This window comes from Astyanax mexicanus, chromosome 12 (assembly GCF_023375975.1).
Source record: "Astyanax mexicanus isolate ESR-SI-001 chromosome 12, AstMex3_surface, whole genome shotgun sequence".
NCBI lineage: Eukaryota > Metazoa > Chordata > Actinopteri > Characiformes > Acestrorhamphidae > Astyanax > Astyanax mexicanus.
The window spans coordinates 42,138,880-42,165,096 of NC_064419.1; the positions used below are offsets into that span (position 1 = coordinate 42,138,880).

The window sequence follows — 26,217 nt, forward strand, 5'->3', positions numbered from 1 at the left end:
AATTGCTAAAGACTAAATGAAGCATATTTGTTAATATATCTTAGTTTAATGAAATTTTCCACTTATTACCTTTGCTGTGAGACTAAAACAGCCCTTAGGTTCAACCATCTTCTCCAGCACATGGTGCTTAATACCGGCAGTGCTCACATACTCATACACAACACCATGCTCCAAGTGTACATTGTCCACCATCAGATTGACAAGTGGAGCATCTGCAGACAAACAGAAAGAGGTTCCAGGATTTGTACTGAGCCTAAAACATCAGGGAAACCAATACAGATAGGTGTGTAGCAGGCTATACATTATAATCTGATACAGAAAGGGAATTTGTCTATATTTATGTATGTTTTATAATCATTACGATATAAACAGAGGTTTGGTATGAAATGCTCATTTCAGGAGAAATGTTCAACAATGAGTCTCAATGGTGTAGAGGTTAAATTCTCTATCCTCAGGCCAGCTCTGGTCGGGCTTGAGAATATGGTCTGTGACGTAGACGTCTGTTTTTGAAAGCTATTTTTATTTTATAAAAAGCTACTGCGTGATAATCACAATATAGCAAAGTAACAAATTAAACTTTGTTTTAAACACAGTTCCTCGATTTGTCTGCATTGTGCATTTGACTTGCAGTGCTGTGTGCTGCTTTTCTTAACAAACATTGTTCTTAAATAATAGGTCTAAGCTTCTTCAGTGTTGCAATATTAATTAACATCATTCTGAACACATTTTCGCTCATTCAAAATCAGGCTCAGCCTCAAAATGTTCTTAAAAAGCTTCGATTTAACGTTCTACTTAATAAAATTTTTCTGGGCCCGGTCTAAGGTCTACAATGGTGTTGATGGAAACAGACATTTGAAATCTCTAATCATTCTTAAAGTATAAAATGAAATGGTTTTGGCCATATATGTCCATGGAGGCTGAAACATAATCCCATCAGAAAAAATAGTACTATTTTAGCATTAGCAGTCTGTTACTATTATCAACATTACATAATAAAAACCCAGCAGAAAGATTTAGATTTCCTATAGATTTCCTATAGATGCGCTGGATAACATTACAACATGCCAGTGAGCTAAAACAGCATTTCAGACAGTGTGACTGGAGTTCAGTTACTGGTCTGAATAAGTAATCTGTGTTACACCAATAAGAGACAATAGGGAACAAAAGACTGTAAATCTGTGTAATATGAGTAACCTGGTAAGTTGCAATGGATAAGAGTGAAAACTGTCAAAAATGAAAATGTAAATGTCCAGTTTGTTAATATACTATCAGGTGAACATCAGGTGACTCTAAACATGTTTAAGGCATAGGAAAAAAAGTAATAAATGTAACATATGTTGAGCTGAATATGTTAAGCAGAAGTTAAAAGGTAATTTATGTATCTACAAAATGTCACAAAAAATCGATCAATACAGTTTAAAATATATATATTCCTCTTAGTTGTACAGGTAAACAGCTGCACATGGGTGGGGTAAGAGAAATACAGTGTGTTACTGTACTGCATGTACAACAGTTTGACCTGATGAATACTATTTTAGACCCTATAAACCAAGCACAACACCCAACCACCCACCACACCCACAACCACCCACTACACCCACAACCACAGTACCTGCTCCATTAGAGCAGCCGTTTTCCTCTGCCTCTGAACCGTTTTCAGATAGGCAAGAACTGAACGCCTGTTCCTCCACATCGTCATACACACGATACACCCACTGACCACAAGCCTGCATACAGAAAGAGAAGAGAGAACACAAGATAGAGAACACTGATAGGCACAAGCTGTGCTGTAACCTAATTCTTCTACAAGACTATTAATAATAACATTAACCATTAGTATCTAGTATCTACTTAATTTCTAATATTGTTTTTATTAATATTATGAATTAATTTAACTGCACCTTTCAAGACACATATTTCCAGTATAGTACAATTACACATTCAAATATTTTTATCTTAAATATAACCTAATTCCACATCCTTTATATTTATAGCTTCCAGAATATGAATGAAAGCAGCAGAGCTGGAGTGCAGGATCTCACCGGTTCATTCTGCTCCTCTTCAGGTCTGTAACTACTGAAGTGCTCCAGCACCTCCTCAAAGATGCTGTGGTTCATGTTGGCACCGTTCACTTTGAGCACACACTGACCGGGCTGTAAACCGGCTGCTGCTGCATCTGAACCTACACACATATACAAACACACATGGTTACACATGGAGTATAACACACACAGACACAGTAAAGGTCTCATTCCATCAATTTTTCATTCATTTTAAAATGTCTAGTTTCTAGTGTGAATAAATGCCATGTAAGGCCGTTTTTTTGTGAGCTCAGGTATTTATTTAAATTTCTCTCTAAAGAAAGAAAGGAATTGGCTCTTGCTTATAAATATACATACATGCAAACATATTGACTCTGATTGGCTAACAGCACTGCAGCAGAGAACGCAACCCCCCCCCCCCAATTTTACAGCTCTAAAACTCAAAGGACAATTTTTTTGAAATACAGCCTTAATTAAAGATATAGCACTGAGTGCTAGATAAAGTTAACCCTTCTTAACCTAATGTCAGACTCTGTTTGCCGAACGAAATGTTATCAATGCCGCGGGCCAATGTAGGCTTCCCGCCCCGGCCGTGCAGACCACCTGTGTGTGGTCCTGAGCCGAGGTGGACGAGGCCATGAATTCACTGATTGACGTAGACACCATAACGTGTCTCTAATCAACTCGTATTTCTGAGGATTTTCTTTTACTATCTACTGCAGACAGTGGAAGCTGAGAAACTGTTTCACATGCAGCATCACATACAACTCAGAGACCTACTGTATTTCACAAAGAAGGAAGGAGACCTTTAATAATACAAGAACTGTGGGCTGATGAATATCCAGTCATCTGATAGGGACGGTCAGTGTATGTGGACAGTGTAGTGCAGTGGTGGTAATGATGGTGACAAGCATCTTCTTGCTAGAACTGTCCAAATGAAGAGACAAATGACTTCATGGAAAAAAAACATGCATATTTAATGCAGGAGTCCCCATATGCATATCTCACAGGTCACTGCAGTGTTATTTTGGCGTTTTTTACTATCCATAGAACACGGCAAAAATATCACTGGACAGGAATTAGTATTGTTTTGTCCCATTGAAACTAAAAAATGGCGCACTGACCTGCATCATATGTATGTGGGGACTTTTACATTGAATATGGATGTGATTTCTGCCAGACCACTGGCGTGCCAGTTTACATTCCAATTTCTAAAAAACGAAAAGCTATAAAATGCTACAGTAAAACATAAAAGAACAGTCTACATTTATTCTGATTTACAGTAACCCACAATAAAATAAACACATTTGATATGAGGAAGAACAAGAGCCATGGCAGTCTAAACACATCAAAAACCCCAGAACGAATCTGAACGGCAACAGCACATAAAATTCCCTGAAAAAGTACCAGAAATACCTTTGCTAAGCCAAATATGTGACAGTACATAAACCCTGCTTCAAACACTCCTTTCACAAACGAAAGTTCTCCACTCTTTCCTGCAGTCATAATAAACTCACAGTGCACAGTTTGGGGGCCTGACAACCCTGTGCCTTCTAAGTTTCACTTAGTCATACAGGTTTATCCTATTTAAAAAGGAATGATTTGAAGTTAGGATCAAATTAAAATTTGTGGTGCATCAGATTAAAACATATATTTATACATTTGTTGTAAAAAGAGAACTGTTTATTTAACTTCTGCATTTGAGAATAGAGAATTTGGAACATGTGAGAATAGCTTACAGTCTGCATGGTCTGTAGACGCAGTCAGCGTAACATGCAGCCAGTCACCTGGGTACTTTCCAACGTGAAGGCTATTATCATAATGCTATAAATCTGCAGCGGCTCTGTAAACGCCTATCCAGCACTAAGCTAGGGGTTAACCTTATGGTCTCAGGGCATGCGGCTCTTTAGAAAGTGGTGCATATGGAGAGACTTTGGGCTGTGAACTTTCCTATTGTGAGTTAAAGAGAGAATTTTAGAGACCCAGATGTTTATCACATGAGCACAGCAGTCTCTGTCATGAGTCTTCACCTCCCCCCTCGCTATTAAAAGCTTTTTTTAGTTCACGGAACATCTGCCTGACAGGTTAGGGGGAGAGAACGCAATTACGTTCCTCCTTTTGCTTTTTGCGGAAATGAAACCCGAGGCTTGGTTCTGAAGAAGAGTGGAGGATTTCATTAAATTAACTCACTGCTGTGACCAGCGAACCAAGCGGCTGGTGTCTTTACTAGCTTTCATTTGTAGAGGAAAAGCAGATAAAACGAACAAAAGAACACGAAGAGAGAGAGAGAGACTAATCATTCACAGAAAAAGAAACCAGGCTTGCCGTTTCAGCTGTCCAGCTTCAGACAGCACGCTGAAAAACAGCATAACGCTCGGGCTATTTCTGACTGTTTCTGAAACACCAGCAGGGAACGCTCACCTTTCTTCACGGCGTGCACATATGGAGGGGAGGAGCCGCTCAGTTTGAAGGATAGGCCGTCTCTGCAGTCTGGAACCTTCACAAGTCTTCATGTAGACGGAAGGAAAGAAGAGCGTAAGAGTACAGGAGGAGTTCATTCATCCTGAAACAAGTCTTTAATGTTCCATTCATGCAGTTGAAATGTAAAAGTTTGATTCAGACTGAAATATTGTAACATGGGTGTCTTAAAGACAACAATAAAGTTTTTAATTATTTGCACAGGACAAGAAATAGGGATGTGCAATAATATCGGAACTATATTGGTATTGATTAATAATTATTATTATTTTTTTTTTTAAAGAATCACCTAAATTGACTAATGTCTAGATATTTCAAACCAATACTTGCTGACATATTTATTGTTTATTGTATGCCAAAAAAAGGGCCAAGCAATGCTGGCCACACTACTACAATAGGCCAAACACTGGCTGTGCTATTTTAAATTCATTGATTTAAGCAAAATTTTATTTAGTTTTTAATAGATCTACTGTTTTATTTAACCTTGTTATTTTAAAAATATAATGACCACTTAGCTAAATAAATGTGAACATTTCCTCAGGAGAAATCTTTCATTTTAATGTTTGCATACAGTTGGTTAAGAGCTAAAATGTAAGGTACTAGTAGATCTCAAAAAAATAAAATATCATTGAAAAGTTACTGTATTTCAGTAATTGAGTTCAAAATGTGAAACTCATGTTATACAGATGTATTACACACTGACTGTTATATCACTGTGTTTTATTATCAAGTCTAAAGTCAGTGCAGAGTTTTCCCAGAAAATCTTTTAGCACTTCATGCTTCCCTCTGGTGACAACTTTTTTTGAGATGCGGATTTCATTTTCCAGCAGGACTTAGCACCCTGCCTAAAGTACCAATTTGTCTAAAATAATATATATATATATATATATATATTTTAATAACTTAAATGAAATAACTTTTCAATGATATTCTAATTTTTTGAGATGTACTACTATATAAATCGGCATCAGTAGATATATACTGTTATCAAATATCGACATCAGCTCAGAATTTCCACACCGGTGCATCCCTACAAGAAATCTATCAAGTTGGTAAATCAACTACAGGTATAAGAGATACAATATAATCCAAAGCAGAATTTCCTTAAAATCATTTTACACTAACAATCTATCTTGTTTTTTGTGTAAATAAATAAACATATTCAGGGTAATTAGCACAATTATTAGCATATTTTATATAGGACAGTTAATTAAAATGATCTTTTTTATTCATATTGGTTTGTCCTGGGCCTTACTATTACATCTTAGGAAATGGCCTATGACTACAAACTTCCTGGTCAATTTACATACAGCTTTCCCATGGCTTTTAGCATGCCACTGTATATACACACAGTATATATATATACATAAAGTATATACACACATTTATAAGTATACAGTATATACAGTGTGCCATTTATGTATGTTTGGCCAACAGAAATAGTCAAAATTGAGTTGAAATAAAATCTTATTGCTTTAACATATATATATATATATTTAAATAAAATCACTTTATGCTATTATGGGATTTTTGGATGCAAAAGTTTTTCATAAACGGATTAATGAAACAATAAAATACACACGTCTGCAGGCATATCCCCTGCAGTGTGTGTCCCCTGATGTCACCCATCACCTAGGTGTAGTGCTAGCAACAATGCTATCACTTTACAGCTGTACTGTTTACAGTATAGCAGGTGTGAACAGTATGTGTGTGTGTAGGTTTCTGCCTGTATCAGGCTACACAGCTATACACAAGCACTCACTCCTTGTTTTTGGTGGACACCAGAAGCCTGAGAGAGCGGCGTATGCAGAACGACTGATTGATCATGGTCTCCACCTCAGAGAACGGCCTCAGGAACACCAGGTCTTCATTAATGGAGTAGATCTTCTTGCCAGCTTGCAGCCCTGCCATCTTAACACAAAAAAAAATAAATAAATAAATAAAATTTGCACAATATAATGCATGCTAGATATACATAAGAAGAGTATATACTCGGTCTAAAGTGCTGCCGCTGTGATCGGGAGATCGCTGGTTTAAATCCCGTTCATGCAGCTTGCCATCAGCTGCTGTAGCCCTGAGAAAGCACAATTGGCCTTGCTCTCTCTAGGTGGGTAGATGGTACCATTTCCGCTCATCACTCCTAGGGTGATGTCGATCAGCACAAGGCATCTGTGAGCTGATGTATCAGAACCGAGTCGCTGCGCTTTCCTCCGAGCGCGCTGTGATGCATCAGCAGCAGTTTGAAAAGTGGTAATGGCAATGTGAGGTTTTTGTTATTTTAAGTTTGTAAACACCATTTTAACAAACTATTAAATTTTACATTTTGGGGCTCTGTGTGTTCCAGCAGAATGAGGATCAATGCTTTGAATTCCAGATCATGATGCTTTGCCATCAGCAGCTGAAGTCTGAGAGAACACAACAGGCCATGCTCTGTCCACACATCATTCGTTCTGTGATCTGTTGTATCTTGTAATGATGATGAATCAGCTGATTCAACCTTTCCTTAGCCATACCATGAGGGAACCTTTTTAATTTTAATTTTTATTAATTTGCATACTGCTGTTCCACGACTTTTGGCATGTCAGTGTGTATATTTAATGCTGTTTGACTGTCGGAATCTGTGTATTTATTTGCTATCAAATATAGAAGTCACTATGCATATTTTACTCCTCCTCCAAAAGGGGGCGGGGCTGGCAGCATAAACCAACTGCAGTGAGTAATGACATTGTGGCACATAAAATCTGTCAATAAGTGCTTTATGACTCCAAAACAAACACAAACACACACAATCCCAACATCTCATATCTTCACAAGCTTCCAGCAGCACTAAATAAGTCCCTGTGCCAGGTGCCAGTATAAAACCACTAAAATAAAAGCTCTTTAAATAAGCTGCAGTGGTGGATGAAGCAGGCCTCTATGCTCACACACACAAACACACACACACACACACACACAGAGTGGCTCAGTGTGGCTGCATGTTGCTTGTGGAAACAAATCCCTTCCTTCTGCACAGATGTGTTTAGTATTCCCGACCCGAACTGACTGGTTCCAATAGTCTTTTGATTAGTCCATTCTGCCCTCAGGACCGGCCCGGGTCTTTCTTCCTCTCTCACTGGTAAAGTCTGCCCAGAGAGGACACACAGTGGCATTGTTGTGAAGGAGAGATGATGAGAGTACACAAAAGAATAAAGGAGGCGGAGGAGAAAACGGACAGAAGATAGTAGGACAGAGGAACCACCAGCAAATAGGGCAAATACTGCTTTCACCTTCAGCAAATGCGTCATAAACCAATACAAGGTTTTCTACATTAAAACAAAATCTACAAATAATACTTTATTTATTTGATTTATCCTATTTTGGAGGGCCAATTACCCCACCGACTTATTAGGACTCCCCCCATTACTAAAAAAGCTCCAGACACTGAGAGTAAGGACTATCGCTTGCCTCCTCCAAAACACATGAAGCCAAACTCTGTCAGATAAATTATAGAACTGAGAATTACCAATTAAGATTGTGTTCCAGGTTATTAGACAATAGAGGGCAATCCTGAGCGATTCTTAAATAAATGGGATCATATGGAGCATTTCAGCAAAATCATAGTATATAAACACAGAAAGTACACAGGCTCTCTGTAAACCAGTGTTGTGCCGAATTTAGCAACCCCTCTCTGGAGCGTGTTTTTAGAAATTGAAAATACCAAAAATGATGTTCTAAGCTATGCTGAAAAATAGTCATGTCACCTGTAGCCTCTACAGTGAGGGGGTGCTTTTTCTGGTGGGGGTGCTAAATTCGGTACCCTAGTAGTGCATAAATCTGCACTCCCGTCATAAAAAGCACCCCATCTCAGAACAGTGTACGCACCTTCTTCTTAATAAAAGCTAAAATAATCAGCTTTAACTTTACTTAGAAATACGCTCCAGAGAGGGGGTGCTTTTCCTGGCAGGGGTGCTGAATTTGGCACAACGCCGGCTGTCACCACCTCTTTTTTTAAAGTTAGAGGAAAGCACTAAATCCCCAGCTCTTATACATCAACCAACAGATGTCTGTGTCGGCTAATGTCAAATCAAATCAAATTTATTTGTCTAGCGCTTTTTTACAACTGATGTCGCAAAGCAACTTTACAGAAATGTGATAGCAGAACAGAGAATCAGACAAAACACTAAACAGAACCTCCTCCCTCAGAGCTGGAGGAGGAAGAAACACTGGGAGGACCATCCTACCACTGGTCAGCTTTGACATGAATGTAAAAAAGCCATTATACGTCTATACAGGTCTAATATCACACTATGAGTGATGAGAAAGATTGCACCATCAACCCCCACAAAGAGAGCACGATCAACTGTGCTCTCTCAGACTCCGGCTGCTGATGGCTTAGCAGTATAATCTGGGATTTAAACTGGCGAACCTGGGGTCATAGTGACAGAACCTTAGTCCACAGGACCACTTGGAGCCTTACCAATTCATATCAGTACTGAATATATTCCAAAAGAAAGAGCTAAAAGAGAATAAGTGCTTCAGACAGAGAGCAGGAATGACAGGCATTAAAAGAGGGATTGAGGATAAGAAGTAAAGGGCAGGGGAGACAGAGAGAGAGGGATGGAGAGACAGGCAGAGGAGAACGGAGAGAGAGACAGGCGTGGGGAGTGTGAGGAGAATGTGACGAGGCATGCCTAATTGTGTGTGCAGCAGCTGAAGTGAGAGAGGAGCTGAAGGAGTGAATTAAGAAAGCGTGACCCGCGCTTGATTGACCGGTTGCACGTCTGAGCAGCCGGTGACGTAAGTGTTAGGACACAAATAGATTTGAAGTGAAGTGCGTCCTATTCTCTCCATATAGCATATCTTCAAGAGTACAGTTCTAGGGGAATGGACAGGAGTTCAACAACTTTCAGTGGACAGGATGCAGCTGCTGATACCAGTTCACTCATTTAATCATCACTAACATTAATTAATATTAATAAAAATCTCTTATGAGTTGGGTTTATGAGTTGAATGTAAGGTTTTAAAAAAAAAAAAGCTATATATTGCAAAGAGGCATTTAAACCTAAACAAGGTTCCTCCCACTCATATATATAATTTACAAAAAGCAGCAATTGAGAATCTGTTAAGGGGACCACAACTGGTACATCACTAGATTTCACTTTCTCAATTTGCCATTATGTTTGTGGTATAGCTATTACATTTCAGATTTTTGGGGGTTTTCCAATTCCACTGTCTTTGTTTCTGAACATGATGGTATTATTCTAAACTTTCCATCATATTTCTGTTATTGCCATCATTCAGACATTTGTTTTAAAACTTGCTGTCGCGTTTCTGAATCTGTTGTTTTTGTCAGTTATTGCTGTCTTGTTTTTGAAAGTGAAGTCGCATTTCTGATGTTGTTTTTCTGGATTGCTTGCAGTTTTGTAGCAATATGCCTTGTTTTGATTTTTCTGTTGCTTTTTCAATTTTAACAATTTGGTTGTCTCATTTACTAAATCTGCTGGTATGATGCTAAACTTGCTTTCGCTTTTCTCAAGCTGCTGTTGAAAATAGTCTTTCTTGTTGACAAATTTCTGAATTTTTGAATTCACCTTTTTTCTGACACTGTTGTCTTGTTTTGGAATCCGTCACATTTCTGAACTTACCATTACATTTCTGAACTTACCATCACATTTCTGAATTTTTGAATTCACCTATTTTCTGACACTTGTCTTGTTTTGGAATCCATCACATTTCTGAACTTATTGTCACATTTCTGAATTTGCTGTCACATTTCTGACACTGCAGTCACATTTGTTGATTGTTTGATGTTGCTGTCCTGTTTGTCGTCATCTTCCTTTTAAGAAAGTGTTTGCTGTTCTATTTTTAGACTCAGTGTTTTGTTGGATTTGTTTTTGAGTTGTTAGCGCGCGTCAGCGATGGATTCCGCCTCATCAGTGTCCAGATGTAAACAGATGCTTCGTTACCGAGAAAACACTGTCAGTCAGTCAGCTGTTGGGAAAGTGTGACGTGGCTGTACACTGTACCCACTCGGGAATTCCCTCAACCAGCTCATCCACCTCAGAATCACACACATCCAACCACATCATTATCTCAGCAACAGGAGACTGGTCTACCAGCAGAGTTTGGTTCCAACCCACATCTAACACACTTCATCCAGAGCAACAGCTTCTTCTGAAGAGCTAAGTCTAGATAATCTACTGGCTGATAATTAATATTCATTTCTCCAGATAAACTGACAAGCACACTGACATACCAAAATTCATGAAACAGCTGTATTTAAATTGATTATTAGGAGTTATCTTAGGGGACAGCTTGGGAACCTTTACACTGGTATTATTTGTGAGTTGTTATCTTGTTTTTTTTTTTTGTCTGTTTGGGTTTTGTGCCATATCAGCAACATGTTGGATATTTTATGGCATCCACAATGTTGTTATCTTGTAAGGGATGTTTTGAACCATTGCCCAGTGTCTTCATAGCAAGTTGATGTGAAATTAAACACAGAGTGATCTATTTTAAGTGTTTATTTCTTTTATTGTTGAGGATTATGGCTTACAGACAATACAAACTCAAAAATCAGCATCTCAGAAAATGTGAATATTATATATTATAATTGGTACTTTTGGCAGTGTGCCAAGTCCTGCTGGAAAATGAAATCCCCATCCACATGGTTTGGAGAGCCATGTCATCTGCTGGTGTTGATCCACTGTGTTTTATTATCAAGTCTAAAGTCAGTGCAGTTTTGTTTTCCTGTAAAATCTTACAGCACTTCATGCTTCCCTCTGCTGACAACTTTTATGGAGTTGCAGATTTCATTTTCCAGCAGGACTTAGCACACTGCCCACACTGCCAAAAGTACCAATTGGTCTTTATATAATATTCTGATTTTCTGAACACTGATTCTTGGATTTTGATTGGCTGTAAGCCATAATCATCGACAATAAGAGATAAACACTTAAAATAGATCACTATGTATGTAATACATCTACATAACGTAAGTTTCATTTTTTCAAATGAATTACTGAAATGAAGTAACTTGTACCAGTACCTGTACATCAGCAAGATTTTTTTGAGTGTTGCTAGCTTGCATCTTCTAGTGCAAAGCACTATATACAGATACAGTGATACAGTCAATAGTTCTGAAGAACAGCTCCAGATCTTACCTCAGCATAGGAGCCTCTGGTTACACTCTTCACCACGATGGCTTTATTCTTCTCCTCAATCTCAAACCCATAATCTTCCTCCTCAGGGTGAATCTGCATCAGCCAAAACAGTAAGTAACAGGTTATTAACAGTTCTGCCTTGCATTCATACATCTATATTACCAATATGGCTCTCTTTATTTTATTTATTTATTATTAAACCAATTTATTTGAGATGGCATAATTAATCATTTATAGTGCGATGCTGGTCTGTACAGTGGTGTCTGTTAGCTGATGTATTAGAGCTGGGGATCTGGAAGAAGTTCTTAAAGAGGCAGTTGCTGAATTTACATGCATCAGAGGAAGCGTGTGATAGTCTTTACCCTCTTAGAAAGCATCACTAGTGATAGGGGAAGGTCATATGAATTGGGATTGGTTAATTGGCCTTCCAAATTGGTGAGAAAACTGTCTAAAATTAGAATTATATAAGAGTGTAAAGCCTCCAATGTTCTGTCAAAGATAGCAGTGAATTTTAATGAACTTTCCGCCTTCTCTTTCTGTCCTTACTCTACACATTCATACAGAGCACTGTGTACAGCCGTGGTTAACTGAAAAAAGAAGGTCATAATGGATGCGTTTGCTTTAGATGAGAGCGTAGTGGGAGCTGAAGAGAGTGTAATGTGTTTAATCATCTGCAGCAGAATTCTGGGCTGAGGGGATGAAAGGACAGTGTGGAAAGGTCAGGGTGATTAAACTGGTGGATGAAGAGGTTCCTAAATGCATCTGCACCTGCAGGAGAAATCGATGTGTACGGGTGTTTTTGTGTGATGCACACTCAAGTGAGAGCAGGTGAGTCTGCGAGAGTCTGATTTAAATGCTACGTTTACTTTAGCAGCCTAATTGCTTATTTGCAGAAGATTTCTTGCTCAGGGTCAATTTTTCAGCCCTAATATTTAATGCCCTGAATCCACATTTGTGTGGTTTTAGAATGACTTCAGCCGCTTAGGGCTGGACAATAATTCAATCTCAACATATACCTCGGTAGAAAATGTTTAAATAATTGTGATATAAGCAAGGCCAACTGTGCTCTCTCAGGGTTCCAGCAGCTGATGGAAAGCTGCATGACTAGGATTCGAACCTGTGAACTCTCGCTGAACCTCTCGGCGCCTGCTATCAACTTCAAATTCTGACTCTTCATTTGCTCCCTAACGCCACTGGAAGCAGATAAGCAATGTAATTAATTTCATCTGGCAGTGGTTTTAATGTTATAGATGATCAGGATCTACTGGTAACATCTACTGGTAACATCATGGTACCAGATTCCACAGATCACTTTTACTAGCCTTGTGACATGTATGTCCCACAGAACAGAGAGGATTAAATGTTATGGCTGATCAATGTATATTGATTCACACATATGCTGATTCACACAGATCTTAACAAATCGAATAAATCAGATTTGCTAAAAAAAAAAAAAAAATCACAATAGTCCAGTTTTATTCAATAACATGGATCAGAGTTGCCAGGTTTACGGTTTTCCCGTCAAACTGGGCTTGTTTGAAAATATAGGGTTGGTAGAGTTTTTTTGGGCTACTTTTAAAAGTTACTGCGGCCGCAAAAAGACGAAAAAGTAGGAGTTGCCTTGAATGTTACATCAACATGGCGGGCAAACATGTACAAGTCACGCCAAAATCAATCTTCCTTGACTACAACAGGAGCAATAACCAGGAAAACATAAGAACACCGGGGGGGAGAGAGAGAGAGAGAGAGATCACAATGTAACCAGAAATCACAAGGCGATTAATCAAAAATGTTAAAGAGGGGAAAAAATAGTTCAGGAGGGGCGATAACAGAAAAGAGTAAGTGAAAGTCAGTTCTTTTTTTGTTACTTTCCAATGTTTTTGACTGTGATATAAAACGGTCATTAAAGAACTAATAAAACATGTTAAAACAATAAACCATGTTCCAATATTATTAATGACTGATACTGATAATACTGATAATTAATCCCTTATAAGCAAAATACTAAGTCATACACTCATAGTTGTTTTGCTATTTGCTTTAAATGTGTGACAGACATATATTTTGGGCATATATTTAAGTTTAAGCTTCTAAAGGGCGGGTTTTAGATTGACTTCGGGCTGGATATTTTTTGTTGGGACCTGGCAACCCTGATATGGACACAGCTAGATGCTGCTTAACTGAACTGCTTGTACCCACCAACAGAGACTTGACGAGGATGTTCTCGATGAGTTTGAAGTCGTTGCGGAGCTGCTTGCTTTTGGCGCTGGTGCCTTCCGTCTCCTCGTCAGCGTAGAAACGGAAGAACTGAGACTCATCCTTAAACTCACTCTTCTCCAAAACTGAATCAGGGGAAAACAGAAAGGGATGAGATGAGCTACATTTAATTCAGATTTTTCTATCGTCATATGAAGAGTAAAACAGACTGACAGAGTTATCATTATGCTTTACAACAGGTGTGGGCTAGTAGAGTAGTACGCATGCTAAATGCTCCACGGCATTAAGCTGAGAAACACTGGAACTGTGTTCTCTGGAATTAGGGAGCTTTATTCAAAATTTTTGATATGATTTATAGGGATTATGACACTAATGGTTTTACTGCTAGAAATCAAATTAAAAATAAGGATAAACTTATTTAATAGTCCTTATTTCAGAAGGAGCAATAAATGAGCAACTGTCCCAATACATTTTTTCAAATAGTTTCATATAGTTCCTAAGAGTATTCATCAAATCATTTAAATCAGTTGATAATGAATAGCTTCCACTGGTCTAGGCAGATGACTGATGCTGCTGTCCTGGGTTTTTCCACCGCTGTTTAAATGACAGGACTTTAGTCGATGGAAATGCTGCCACGTAACATTTTCCTCTAACAGAGCGAGTGATGGACGTGTTTGCAGAGCGATTTTGGAGGGACGGGCTGTTCCAGGGCTCCCAAGCAAAACATCACTGGGGTTTGTTTTGTGAGTGATCTGAACAAGTAGTGCTGTTACTGCTTTAGCAGGAAGTCTGCATGTCCTTTTACTGAAAGGGTGTGTGTGTGTGTGTGTGTGTGTGTGTGTGTGTGAGAGAGAGAGAGAGAGAGAGAGAGAAAGAGAGAGAGCGTCTCACTGGAGAGCTATTTCTCTCCTTTTTTTCTTTTTGAGTGCTTTTGTTCCACTTCAACCCCCAGATACTGTTCTAACAGCTGGGTACATCTGCTTACCGATATACAGAAACACACACACACACACGCTGGCCCTCTGCCAGGCACTCAGCCTCAGGGGTTCATCAAGCATCTCCAGGGAAAACTAAAAAGGGTCTGCTTGAGTACAACAGTAATCAATACCTTTGAACTGAAAAAGGCTGTAAAATTACATTAGAATTGGCACCCACTACATCCCAGAGAGCAGGTATCGACACTAATGAGATTTTATTGCTTAAATAAATTAAATTATACATAACCGAGACATTTCAGACTTAAATAACCCATTCTCAATCAGATCTGTCTTTTTCTTCCTTGCTTTTAAATAAAGATGAATGATTTAGCAGGTTAAACAATGTTAAAGTATTTTTTTCAATCTACTAAGCTTTAGCTCCACCCCTTCACAGTGATTTCACAGTGATGTCTTCAGACAAAATTAGCTTTATTGAGTTTACTGGGATTTATCAGATAATTAGGCCGAGCCATGGGACTGATCAATTTACTAAACCTAAGAGCACATAGTGCCACATAGTGCACAGCTACTTGTTGGTATTCTTGGCTCCTAAATGTGGGTTAGAACAACCTACAGACTTAACACACATCATCTAATTCTTTAGGAATAACTATTTTTAAATGCAGAAATATTTGCAGTAAATGATATTACTGTCAATTCCAACAAGACCATTGTATAAACCAATAATAATGCAATTACATCATGTCATCAACTATCGAGTCAACTAGCGAGTAATCCCACTCAGAAAACTAAAGTTAAAATCCTCTAATTTACAGTAATTAAATATCAGTTTATATCCCATGCCAGTCACATAGTGCACTAGGTGTGCACTAGGCGTGTACTAGACGCATACTAGTACATGTGTCTTCCAGTTTTTGCCTCAGTGTAGTAGGTGATCAGGGTCATCAGAGTTTTTAAAACCTCCAACATTAAACAGATTTTATGTTTATTTGCATTACTTAATTTTTTTGCCATGGTTCTACACTACTGTTTTTTTTTTTTTAATAAACATATCTGTGCATTATTTGTAAAAAATTCTATATGTTTTACAAAGTTATATTGTCATAAGGACTGATGTGCAAAGTTTATTAACCGTATCAGCACTAAAACTAAAAAAGACTGATCAGTGTATCTCTATTTCTGGCTGTACAGTCACCACAGAAGCCTGTTTAACATCCTGTTTAAAGAGAGGTTACATAAAAATGAATGACGACTGTTTTTGCTGCATAAATTCACACAAATGTCATAAATGGGCAAAAATAAAATGCAAGAGAAACACTGAATATTGCAGCTTCCGCTTATATGACATTTTGGCTGTGCTGTAAAAGTCTAACACACACAAACACAGCCACATGGAGCCACATAAACACACACATTTTACACACACTCACAAACCACGGGTCACTCTCTTGACCCAGACGCCAGACGTGTTGCAATAGCAAACAGGGCAAGCCAAGGAACGCTGCAAATTCTGTTTATGGCAAAATCAGCGGGTCCGCTTGGAATGAAGCGCCCAGAGATTTCAGTCCTCTCTGTTGCTTCCTTTAACTCTCACTTTCTATTCTGAACTCTCACCTCCAGGTATGTATATATCTATATATCTGTGGCTATTAAAGTAGGTCTGAAAATACTGTAGCGCTTTTTTTAAATTAGTATATTCCATATTGTCCCAACGTTCGGATTTGGGGCTGTATTATTTATAATATTCATTGTATTGTTTACATAATACATAGCTGTCTATACACAGACATGACAATAGTGATGGGACAGCTGACTGTGAATGCAAATTCATCATTAAGTGTGTTTAATTGCAATGGTAGTGCTTGAAATTGCCCACGCCTCTATAAGTTGTGAGGTGTTATAAGTGATTGAGCTTGAAAACTGCCTAGTTTGCCCGATGGATGCAAGCATTTAAAATGTCTCAATCCACCGTATCACAGATGTGCTGGGAATACACAGGTTCATAGCAGGTGTTACCACCCACAGTGGACACATATCCCACAATTCCTTTGTTTTCACTGGACATTCCAAAAGTCATAGAACCGAATAATGCTCAATCATTTTAAGGCAAAATAAATCAGGGCTTTTAAGAGGTGTCTAAACAGAATGTAGGCATAAAAGATAGATATATCACTTTTTTAATCCCAGAGGAAAATGCAAAAGTCACAAAAGTAAAAAATAAAAATAAGTGTATTAAATATTTTTTTAAGCTTATATATAATTTTGATTTAGTTTGGGAAATTTTTAATCAGAATTTTTCTTTCACTTTCTTGTGTATTTTGATATTTGAGAGGTGCAGATTTTATGATTTTGGAAACACAGTTTTAAATTTTAGTTTCCAGGGTTAAAATATTTTCTTCACTTTCAGATCTTTCTCTTTCAGAGTTTTGGGCTTAATCTTGTGTTGGGGCGTGGCATTAACTTAGTTAGGTTAACATGGCCTATATGGATATCAATCTTTTAATAAGATACTGGCACAATTCACAAACAACAGAGCAAATCTATTTTAAAATTATGATTTGTATACCATTTTAGCGATATTATATAACCATACTGGTGACATAAATCCCCTATTTTCAGCTGAAAGTTGAATAAATCATGTTTCACGTCATCACATGTGGGAGAACTTACCAACAAGTATTTAACGTGGATACTTTCAGTTTCCATACTTTTTTCCAAATTGTACCCGATTTGGCTTCATACAAACCTATTCTATTCTATTCATACCTCAAATAATAAAATAAATATATTTAAGAAATATTTAATAAGTGCACTCTGTGGAATATTTAATAACACACTGTGGCACTGGAAGACAGTGAAGAGGGCTGGAAGTCACAAAGCATCACAGTGTGCTGACGCTGACTGTGAGCGCCGGGATGCGCACCCTCATTAAAATCCACTGTTGTGAATGTGGTGCACCCAGGGTGCAGCATCTCTTACGCGTCTATATTCAGGATACATATATTCAGACTTCATAAACATAGCGCTTACCGGTAATTATGTGAGGCAGTCAGTGCTGATAAAGCTTACCGTGGTGCATGAAGCCATTGTTACAAAGGCCGACCCCAAGCGTGACGGCGTCCTCCCGAGTGGAGCAGTCTCCCTGTAGATCAGATGTTTTACACAGCGTTAATATTAACATGTGCTGTTTTTTTTTTTTTTTTTAGAAACAGTGGCAAATGTGCAAAAATCCCCTATATAATCATTCCAAATATTATTAAACTGTATATATAAAGCTAATGTAGATACTGAAGTAAGTACTGGAAATAATACAGCCTGACTCATAGTTCTGTAAAAAACAGATTATTTATATCCAGAATATTCTGATAAGATAGCTGCCAGTACTCTTTTAGCTATGAGACATTTTTATACATTTTCAACAGATATCACTACATTATTCATAAGTCAGTGCGTCAGGACGTAGATATGTAATCTGCACGTTTATTTTTGGAAGTTTCCATTAGACTTATCTAAAGAAGCTATCTTTAGACGATCACATCATTTTGAGTGAACGAAAAATTATGTATATTATGATTCATCCAATTAAAATACAACCTTTATAAAAGCTTATTACAGCTTAGTTAACTGTATATTATATATATATTACATTTAGACACTCAACAGTTTATAAGAGTGTGTGTGAGGTTGGTGGGGTGTGCACAGTGGTTGTAGTAGTGGGGACAGCAAGACTGTGGCTTATTTTTCCACTCTCTGCAGGTACATTTCTGCATGTGTGTGTGTGTGTGTGTGTGTGTGCGCGCGCGCGTGTTTGGCATTATCCTACCTGTGACAGAAGCCAGTCCACCAGTTTGCTGGCCGGGAGCACGGACTTAAACGTCTTCAGGTGGTGATCTCTATCTCTGCATGGGTGAGAAAAGACGTAAGTGTACAGACTGGCGCATACACACACACACACACACACACACACACACACACACATACACGCACATACACGCACATACACGCACATACACGCACATACACGCACATACACGCACATACACGCACACATACACACACATACACACACATACACACACATACACACATACTCGTGCATGCAGCATCACATAAAGCAGATTCTATTTTAGATAATTCAGTAAGAATTACTCTTTCTTTTTGAGAAAGAGAGAGAGAGAGAGAAAATGTGAGAATATGTGTGAGGGAAAATGAGAGAGAGAGAACAAAGAGCAAGAGAGATAAAGAGAGTGGAATAACAAAAAGGACAAGTGTCAAAGAGAGAGAGAGAGAAAAAGAGAGAGACAGTCTGAAACAGAGGAAAAAAAGTGTTAGTGTGAGAAAACGTGTGTATGACTGAACAGAAAACAGAAAGTAACAGAAATGTGAAAGTATATACAGTATAACTGTATATCAACTCAAAATAAAATAATTAGCAATAGGCTACAAAATACTCAATAGAATTTAGCCATTGTTTAATAAAAACAGTGTTTAGTGTGGATAAAGGCATTTGCTGAAAGTATGTAAATGTAAATAAGATTTTATTCTATGAGAGGGACAAAATATTGATATCAACATAACATATATAGTTTTGATTTGCAATACATTATCAATACATGGCATCAAACCAAATTTTGCTGAAACATAGGCACTCTAAACTCTTAGACACGCCCCCTAATTTAACTTAGTAAAGTTACTGCTTAATTACGTCACATGGTGGCGAAATCTGTGAAACTGACACTAATAAATCCATATTTGAGGCAGCTCAAAGTGGTCCAGCCGGCTAAGAACTGCCACTATGTGCGGGAGATCGCTGGTTCGAATCCTGTTAATGCAGCTTGCCATCGGCTCCCGGAGCCCTGAGAGAGCACAATTGGCCTTTCTTTCTCTGGTGGGAAGATGGCGCTCTTATCACTCCTAGGGTGATGTTGATCAGCACAAGGCGTCTGTGAGCTGATTTATCAGAACCAAGTACTTTCCTTTCCTCCGAGTGTGCTGTGATGCTACTCGGCAATGCTGCATCAACAGCATTTTGAAAAGAGGCGTGGCTGACTTCACGTGTGTCAGAGGAGGCATGTGCTAGTTTTCACCCTCCTGGTGTTGGGGCATCACTAGTGATAGGGGGAGCCCTAATGAGTGGGTTGGGTATTAAGCTTTGTAAATTTGGAAGAAATGGAATACAAATAAGAAATAAAATGTATAAAAATAATAAAACGTATTTGGAACATAAAAGCACACATAATTATTAGGAAGGTAAGAAAATGTAAATAGAAGTGGAAATGTAGGGTCTCATTCCGCTAAAATCCACTCAGTGCTTTATCTTTATAACTAAGGCTGTATCTCTGAAAACATTTTGTCCTTTGAGTTTTAGAGCTGTAAATTTGACTGTGGGGTGAAGGCAGACAGAATTCTCTGTTTCTCAGCCAATCAGAAGCGATATGTTTGCATATCTAAATATTTATGAGCAAGAGCCAAATCCTGTCTTTTTTCACCTTTAATTCAGTGATCTAAAGCAGGTCATTCATTCATACTAGAGACCATAACTAGACATTTTAATGAATGAAAAACAATGGAATGAGACCTTTAAACTGGGGCTACTCTCCTCTGGATGAGTTTGTGTGATTACATACAGACTGCTCAGCAGTGGGTCAGAGACAGATCACTGATTAACTGCGTGTTTATCAGTCCTGACCATTCATTCCGGCCAGGCAATGGCTGTGATTTTACAATCACTCCTCAGTAATAAACTGTAATTGTGTTGTGACTGGCATTTATTACACACAGTAAAGCGGCTGAGTAAAGCCAGCTCTTATCAGCAGGACATCACGGTTAACCATGCAGTAATGAGAGTCTGACAGTGGACTAATGAGAGCTACTTACTTGATTACAGGTGTGAACAGACTGTGGAGACGACAGTAGAGTCTCACACCCTGTAAAGAAAGACACACACACACACACACACACACACACACACACACACACACACACATAATATGACATACTGCTTTTCTCTGGACAGCTGCCATCAGATTCAGCATATATATTTAGCTGCTGCCTACAGGAACATGCCAGCACAAAATATTCATTTTAAAGACATTTTTTGGGTATCTTGGTGAGATATACATTTTAATACTTAACAGAAACATGTGAAAATTCAGATATTGATTTGCATATTTACCTGTATACAGGTATGATATCTGAGACGTGAAATGAAGTTTATAGGATATAATACGGATTAAACAGAAGAAGGCCTACCAACCCATCCACAAAGAGCTAGGCCAACATGCTCTTTCAGATTGGACGGCTATGGCACCACAGTTTTTGTCTTTACTATTTAAATATTTTATTAAGTGTAAAATTGAGAGTTTATTTAGTGATTTTACCCTAAATGGGCCATTTCTGGTACATTTATCATGTCATGTCCAAACAATGTCAAGGGCAGGTGGAATTTTGTGCACAAGTCTGAGGAAATCCCGTCAGTGTGATATTCTTTCCTGTTATATTAGTGCTGGAACATGATCAAGTAAAACCTGGACACAAAACTGAATATGGCTTTCAATTATTTTTGCTATATATTTTTGTTTTTAATGAGCAAAATTTCACTTGCTAATTCTAATCATACACTAGACGACTTCAAAAAGACTCTGAAAAGACTTTTAATAGACTAAAGTGTGACTCCCTCTCACATCTAAAGATTAAATAATCATAGGCTAAGATTGCAAGGAATGGGGATCTTGCAGGGTCACTATTTGCAAGACTTCAACTAGATTCTGAGGCAGTAAATCTCTTGCAAAAATGTTTGGTGTAAGATTGGCATAAGATACTATGTTTGGGATGGTGCTAAAGTATTGCTTTAAATGTAGGATTTAAAATATGTATATAAAAAAAACTACATTTTTTTTAAAGATTCTGCAAACAGATATTTCTAACTTAATTTTTTTATTAATTAAATTTTGGTCCATTTTTAATGACCATTCGTAAAGCTATGAAGTGTGGTTTACAGAAATACCTTTGATACGATATCCTCCATCTCGCTCCTTGCTTTGTAAGTGCCGTCATCATAGCGGAACCGGTACAGAACCTGCTCGTTCTTAAACTGGTGCTTATCTGATACTACAACAGAGAACACAGAGAAATCTCTTACACTTTAACCAGCAGGACTCAGATCTGATTATACACAAACTGTTAGCTTGATTTTAGTCCATCAACATATATAAAAATGTGAGGCTAAGGGTCTGATATGGAAAAATCTATGATGCATGCTGCATGCGGTTTTAAATTGCCTTGATATAGAAAAAAGGAAAAGATGTCATATGCTGTTCTGCATCACAGAAGTCTGACACACCCCTATAGCATGACAGACCCTGGCTGTTGGACTTGTTACTGAACAAAGTGAGGGAGTGTGCCTGATTGGGAAAAATCAATACGAATATATGAATCATATTTACACCACTGTACAAATACACATCAAGTTCAGCAGCTCCAGTGTGAGCCTGACTTCATGCAGCTCCTCAACCCCTGCCAGCAGAGCCACTTACTGATGTCATTCTTCTTTTACTGGACAAAAATAATTCTCTGCAATCCTATTTGGAATATTCTGGATTTCACAGAATGGAAATGTAGCGTCACCCCCCCCACCCACTTCTTGCTGTAAAGGTGTTAGTGCAGGGGTACGCTATTATCCACGGCTCAACCTTGGGATAAGGTAAACACTCCATTTCATCCATTATTCATGGCCATGTTGTTTTCCGTCACTGTGCGTCCACTCGGCGGCACTGAGCTCAAATCTTATGATGAGCTGAGGTGTCAGTGGAATGCTGACGTGGGACACCGGGGCCTGTGCTTCAGCAGAGTTTGAAAATCCATTAAATATTACATTTTCTATTCTTTTTTTGCAGCTTTTAATAGCATACTGCAATTTTCACACTTTATTTTTCACCTATGGTTCATTAAAACAAGCTGACAATAATTTAAAAATGCAGGTTTTATCATTTCAATCCACATCACAGCTGTGTTTGTATCAGGATGTGAATTGTCTGAACTGCCTTTGTAATATGTGTAGCATGTGGTTTTGCATCGTCTTGCTGAAAAAGGCATGGACGAAAAAATGTCTTGAAGGCAGCATATGCTGCTCTAAGATCTCTATGTACTTTTGTACAGCGTTAAAGAGCCACTAAAACTAAAACTATATTTTTTCCATTAATAGCTGAAATGTGTTCCTTTAATATAATGAAAAATACCAGCGATTTGTATAAACATTTCCTAACCTTTAAAAAACACTTTTATTGCAGTCATTTCAGTCTCTGCAGCACCCTTTCAGGTTCAACTGTGCTATAGGCGAAGATGATGTCTCCATATACTTTGGTAAGCAGAAACATCACAATATGCAGATCAGTCAATCAATACATCCATCCATCTGCGTCTCACCGCTATCAGAGGCACACTGCTGCTGCTGCTCAGCCAATCAGTTCTGCTTCCTGCCCCATCCCTAAACCCATACATCACCCAGTGCCCCTCCCAAAATACCCCTTCCATTTCTTTTTAGTCAGCAGAAATCAGGGGGTTTAGTGCCCCCTTAACGGTGTCATCACACAGACGTATATTGACACAAACCCATACATGACAGAGTCCTAAGTTTTGGACTTGTTATAATTATAGTCTGACCACAATACAACTTTCCACTTTGTGACAGTTGTGATCGTGTCCCAGATGCCTCAGAGCCCACAGAAATTGACACCGCAGTGTAGAATTTCCATTCAATTCAAATGTGCATGTAACTCTTTATTATAATGTGTGACAAAGGTTTGCACAGGTAATTCCTTGTCCCTTGATATTTCAGCTATTGTTGAAGGACAGTTCTTAATGCAGTGCCACCTGAAGGATAGGAGATCTTTGCTCCTCAAGATTATAAAACTAAATCGAAGGTCAGAGCTAGATTTACTAGTGCTAACATGGGAAATAAGAACTAAAAAGGAAATCAGGAAGAAGAAAAAAGATTGTGGTGTACATTCACAGAAAGCTGTTTAAAAAAGAATACAGGGATTTCTCACCGTGGTGGATGAGGCCATTTTCCAGCAACGCTTGACCCAAATTGATGCCCTCCTCTGGCTTACTGATCTCTCCAGTGTCCAACAGCCAGGCCACAAACTCACTGATCAGGCAAAAAGACACAGAAGTTTCACATTAGCCAACTCAACATATATTCATTTGATATGATACAATTCATTTAAGTGATCTAGTTTATAGTAAAGATTATATAGAAAATTCATAGTTTTCTCATTTCTCTCTAAAACAAGCTGATCAACTAAGACATGGTATTTGTTGTCTCAGCTTTTATCCAATATTATAATTCTACCAGTCAGGTTGTAAGGAGCAGTAAAGCCTTACAGTGCGAAAAATGATTAAAGCAGCATTATTTGAAAATTGCTATTTCTTGCTCTGGGCTGTAATTCACACCACTAGAGGACATGCTTTACACATACATTTCTGGACAAGCTGAAAGATACAGAACTGGCTTGTACAGCAATTTTCCATACAAATATGCCTTCAGGTTGGCCTTAATACACAGTTCTCCATATTAGAGGCTTGTGAAGTATCAACACAATTATGAAGCTGTTCTTTTAGCATGTATGTAATATTGCTTTAATGTGACAATTTAAAATAGGCTGCTAATCCAACATCACTGAAAATGACTTCTATATTTTCCCATCTCTGGTGCAGCACTGGCACCTGAGGTTTTATCTATTTACAGAATATCAGATAACAAAGCAGATCTTAACTTTCTTAACCTTCGGATCAAAGCAACTTGACAGATCAAAGTGACTAAGAGATAAAAGAGATTAACAGATTGAGCTAATAAGATAAGTTTGTGGCATCACTGTCAATAACAGCTTTCAACCAAGACGTTAACAATTGTAACTGGTCACTGTATTCAACTGGGTGTAAATAAACGCATAAGGAGAAATTAGGAAAATGTTACAGTTTAAGGTGGGTTCTTGGAAACCTAAAAAACTTATTAGATTATGTAACTATGTAAAGCATGTTAATTTGCATAAATCTGAAAATATATTATAAAAGGCGGGGTTGCACTTATGAATCGTAAATGTATAAGCATGATAAGTAATTGACAGTATGATTTAGTAGCTATTTGGAAAGACTGTTACTGATGATGTGATGATAGTGCTGTTGGCTGCATTAACAGACACTCTGTACAAAGTTCTTTGCAGTGTTTTTTCAGTATATCTGATTTTTGTAGTTAGATGTGTCAGACTCTGTGCAGTAAGTTCAGCTATCAATTAAAACCTTTTTCTTCTTTTAACTATATCAACAGTAAAAGTGTGTGACCAGCAGACACTATATTTTTCAGACTTTCAGTATTTAATACACGTCTTCTAGGGTGGTTGAGTGAGCTATCTGGCCTGTCCTGCAGAACAGTCCCTATGGAGTGCCAGTGGAGTCCCAGTGACGTGAAGGGCAGCGAGGCACATGGGAGAGGCCAGTGAATCCAAAAGAAGAGAAAAAGACAGCAAGTCTGCTGTGCTTACGTAAGTCTTTAATTCAGACTGGCAGGGGAGAGAGAGGGGCGTCCCTGGAGGGAATTAATTAGTGTTTATGTAACTCATTAATATTCGTCACGGCTAATGCACACATGCACACACATTTGTCTCCCGTGGAGCAAAGGTGTATATATATGAGGGAAAATGTGTGGTAGAGCAAGAAAATGCTACAATGCACAACAGTAGACAAGCTTTGTGAGTGTGGGCGTATTCTTTTTATCACTGCTACTAAAAGATCTTAAAAATAACATTGTTATCAGTAAAACAATACTCATTCCCATAAAGCACCTCACAGACAGGGGGTGAGGGGGAGAAAGTGAGATAAGAGAGAGAAGCCAGTTTTTTTTTCATTTGAATAGTGTGCAAAAATTATTTGCTATACCGAAATATATATAGGATAGTATAGGGAGTGTATAAAGAGTATTAGGGACTATACAATAGTATAGGGTGGTTTAGAGAGTGTAAATAGAGTATTAGGGACTATACAGGAGTATATGGTAGAAGAGGGAGCGTATAGAGAGTTTTAGGGACTATACAGGAGTATATGATGGTGTAGTGAGTGTATAGAGAGTATTAGGGACTATACAGGAGTATAGGATGGTATAGAAAGTGGTCAGAGACCATTAGGGATTATACAGGAATATAGGGTGGTATAGAGAGTATTAGGGACTATTCAGTAGTATAGGATGGTATAGAAAGTGGTCAGAGACCATTAGGGATTATACAGGAATATAGGGTGGTATAGAGAGTATTAGGGACTATTCAGTAGTATAGGGTGGTATAGAGACTGTATATGGAGTATTAGGGACTATACAGGAGTATAGGGTGGTATAGAGAGTGTATATAG

General features: G+C 38.1%; 1 protein-coding gene across 2 annotated transcripts in view; it reads right to left on the reverse strand.

Annotated features, from left to right (window-relative positions):
- prex1 (phosphatidylinositol-3,4,5-trisphosphate-dependent Rac exchange factor 1) overlaps positions 1 to 26,217 on the reverse strand; it is a 133,787-nt gene that overhangs the window by 39,499 nt on the left and 68,071 nt on the right. For both annotated transcript variants that reach the window (XM_022679349.2, XM_022679348.2), the window contains exons 11-22: positions 23,865 to 23,965; positions 21,824 to 21,927; positions 20,695 to 20,744; positions 18,641 to 18,716; positions 17,887 to 17,959; positions 13,862 to 14,004; positions 11,663 to 11,755; positions 6,283 to 6,431; positions 4,464 to 4,549; positions 2,043 to 2,182; positions 1,613 to 1,727; positions 70 to 212 (exon numbers count right to left, since the gene is read on the reverse strand). In XM_022679349.2, the coding sequence (XP_022535070.2) occupies positions 70 to 212; positions 1,613 to 1,727; positions 2,043 to 2,182; positions 4,464 to 4,549; positions 6,283 to 6,431; positions 11,663 to 11,755; positions 13,862 to 14,004; positions 17,887 to 17,959; positions 18,641 to 18,716; positions 20,695 to 20,744; positions 21,824 to 21,927; positions 23,865 to 23,965 (1,273 nt within the window). The remainder of the gene's footprint in view (positions 1 to 69; positions 213 to 1,612; positions 1,728 to 2,042; positions 2,183 to 4,463; positions 4,550 to 6,282; positions 6,432 to 11,662; positions 11,756 to 13,861; positions 14,005 to 17,886; positions 17,960 to 18,640; positions 18,717 to 20,694; positions 20,745 to 21,823; positions 21,928 to 23,864; positions 23,966 to 26,217) is intronic.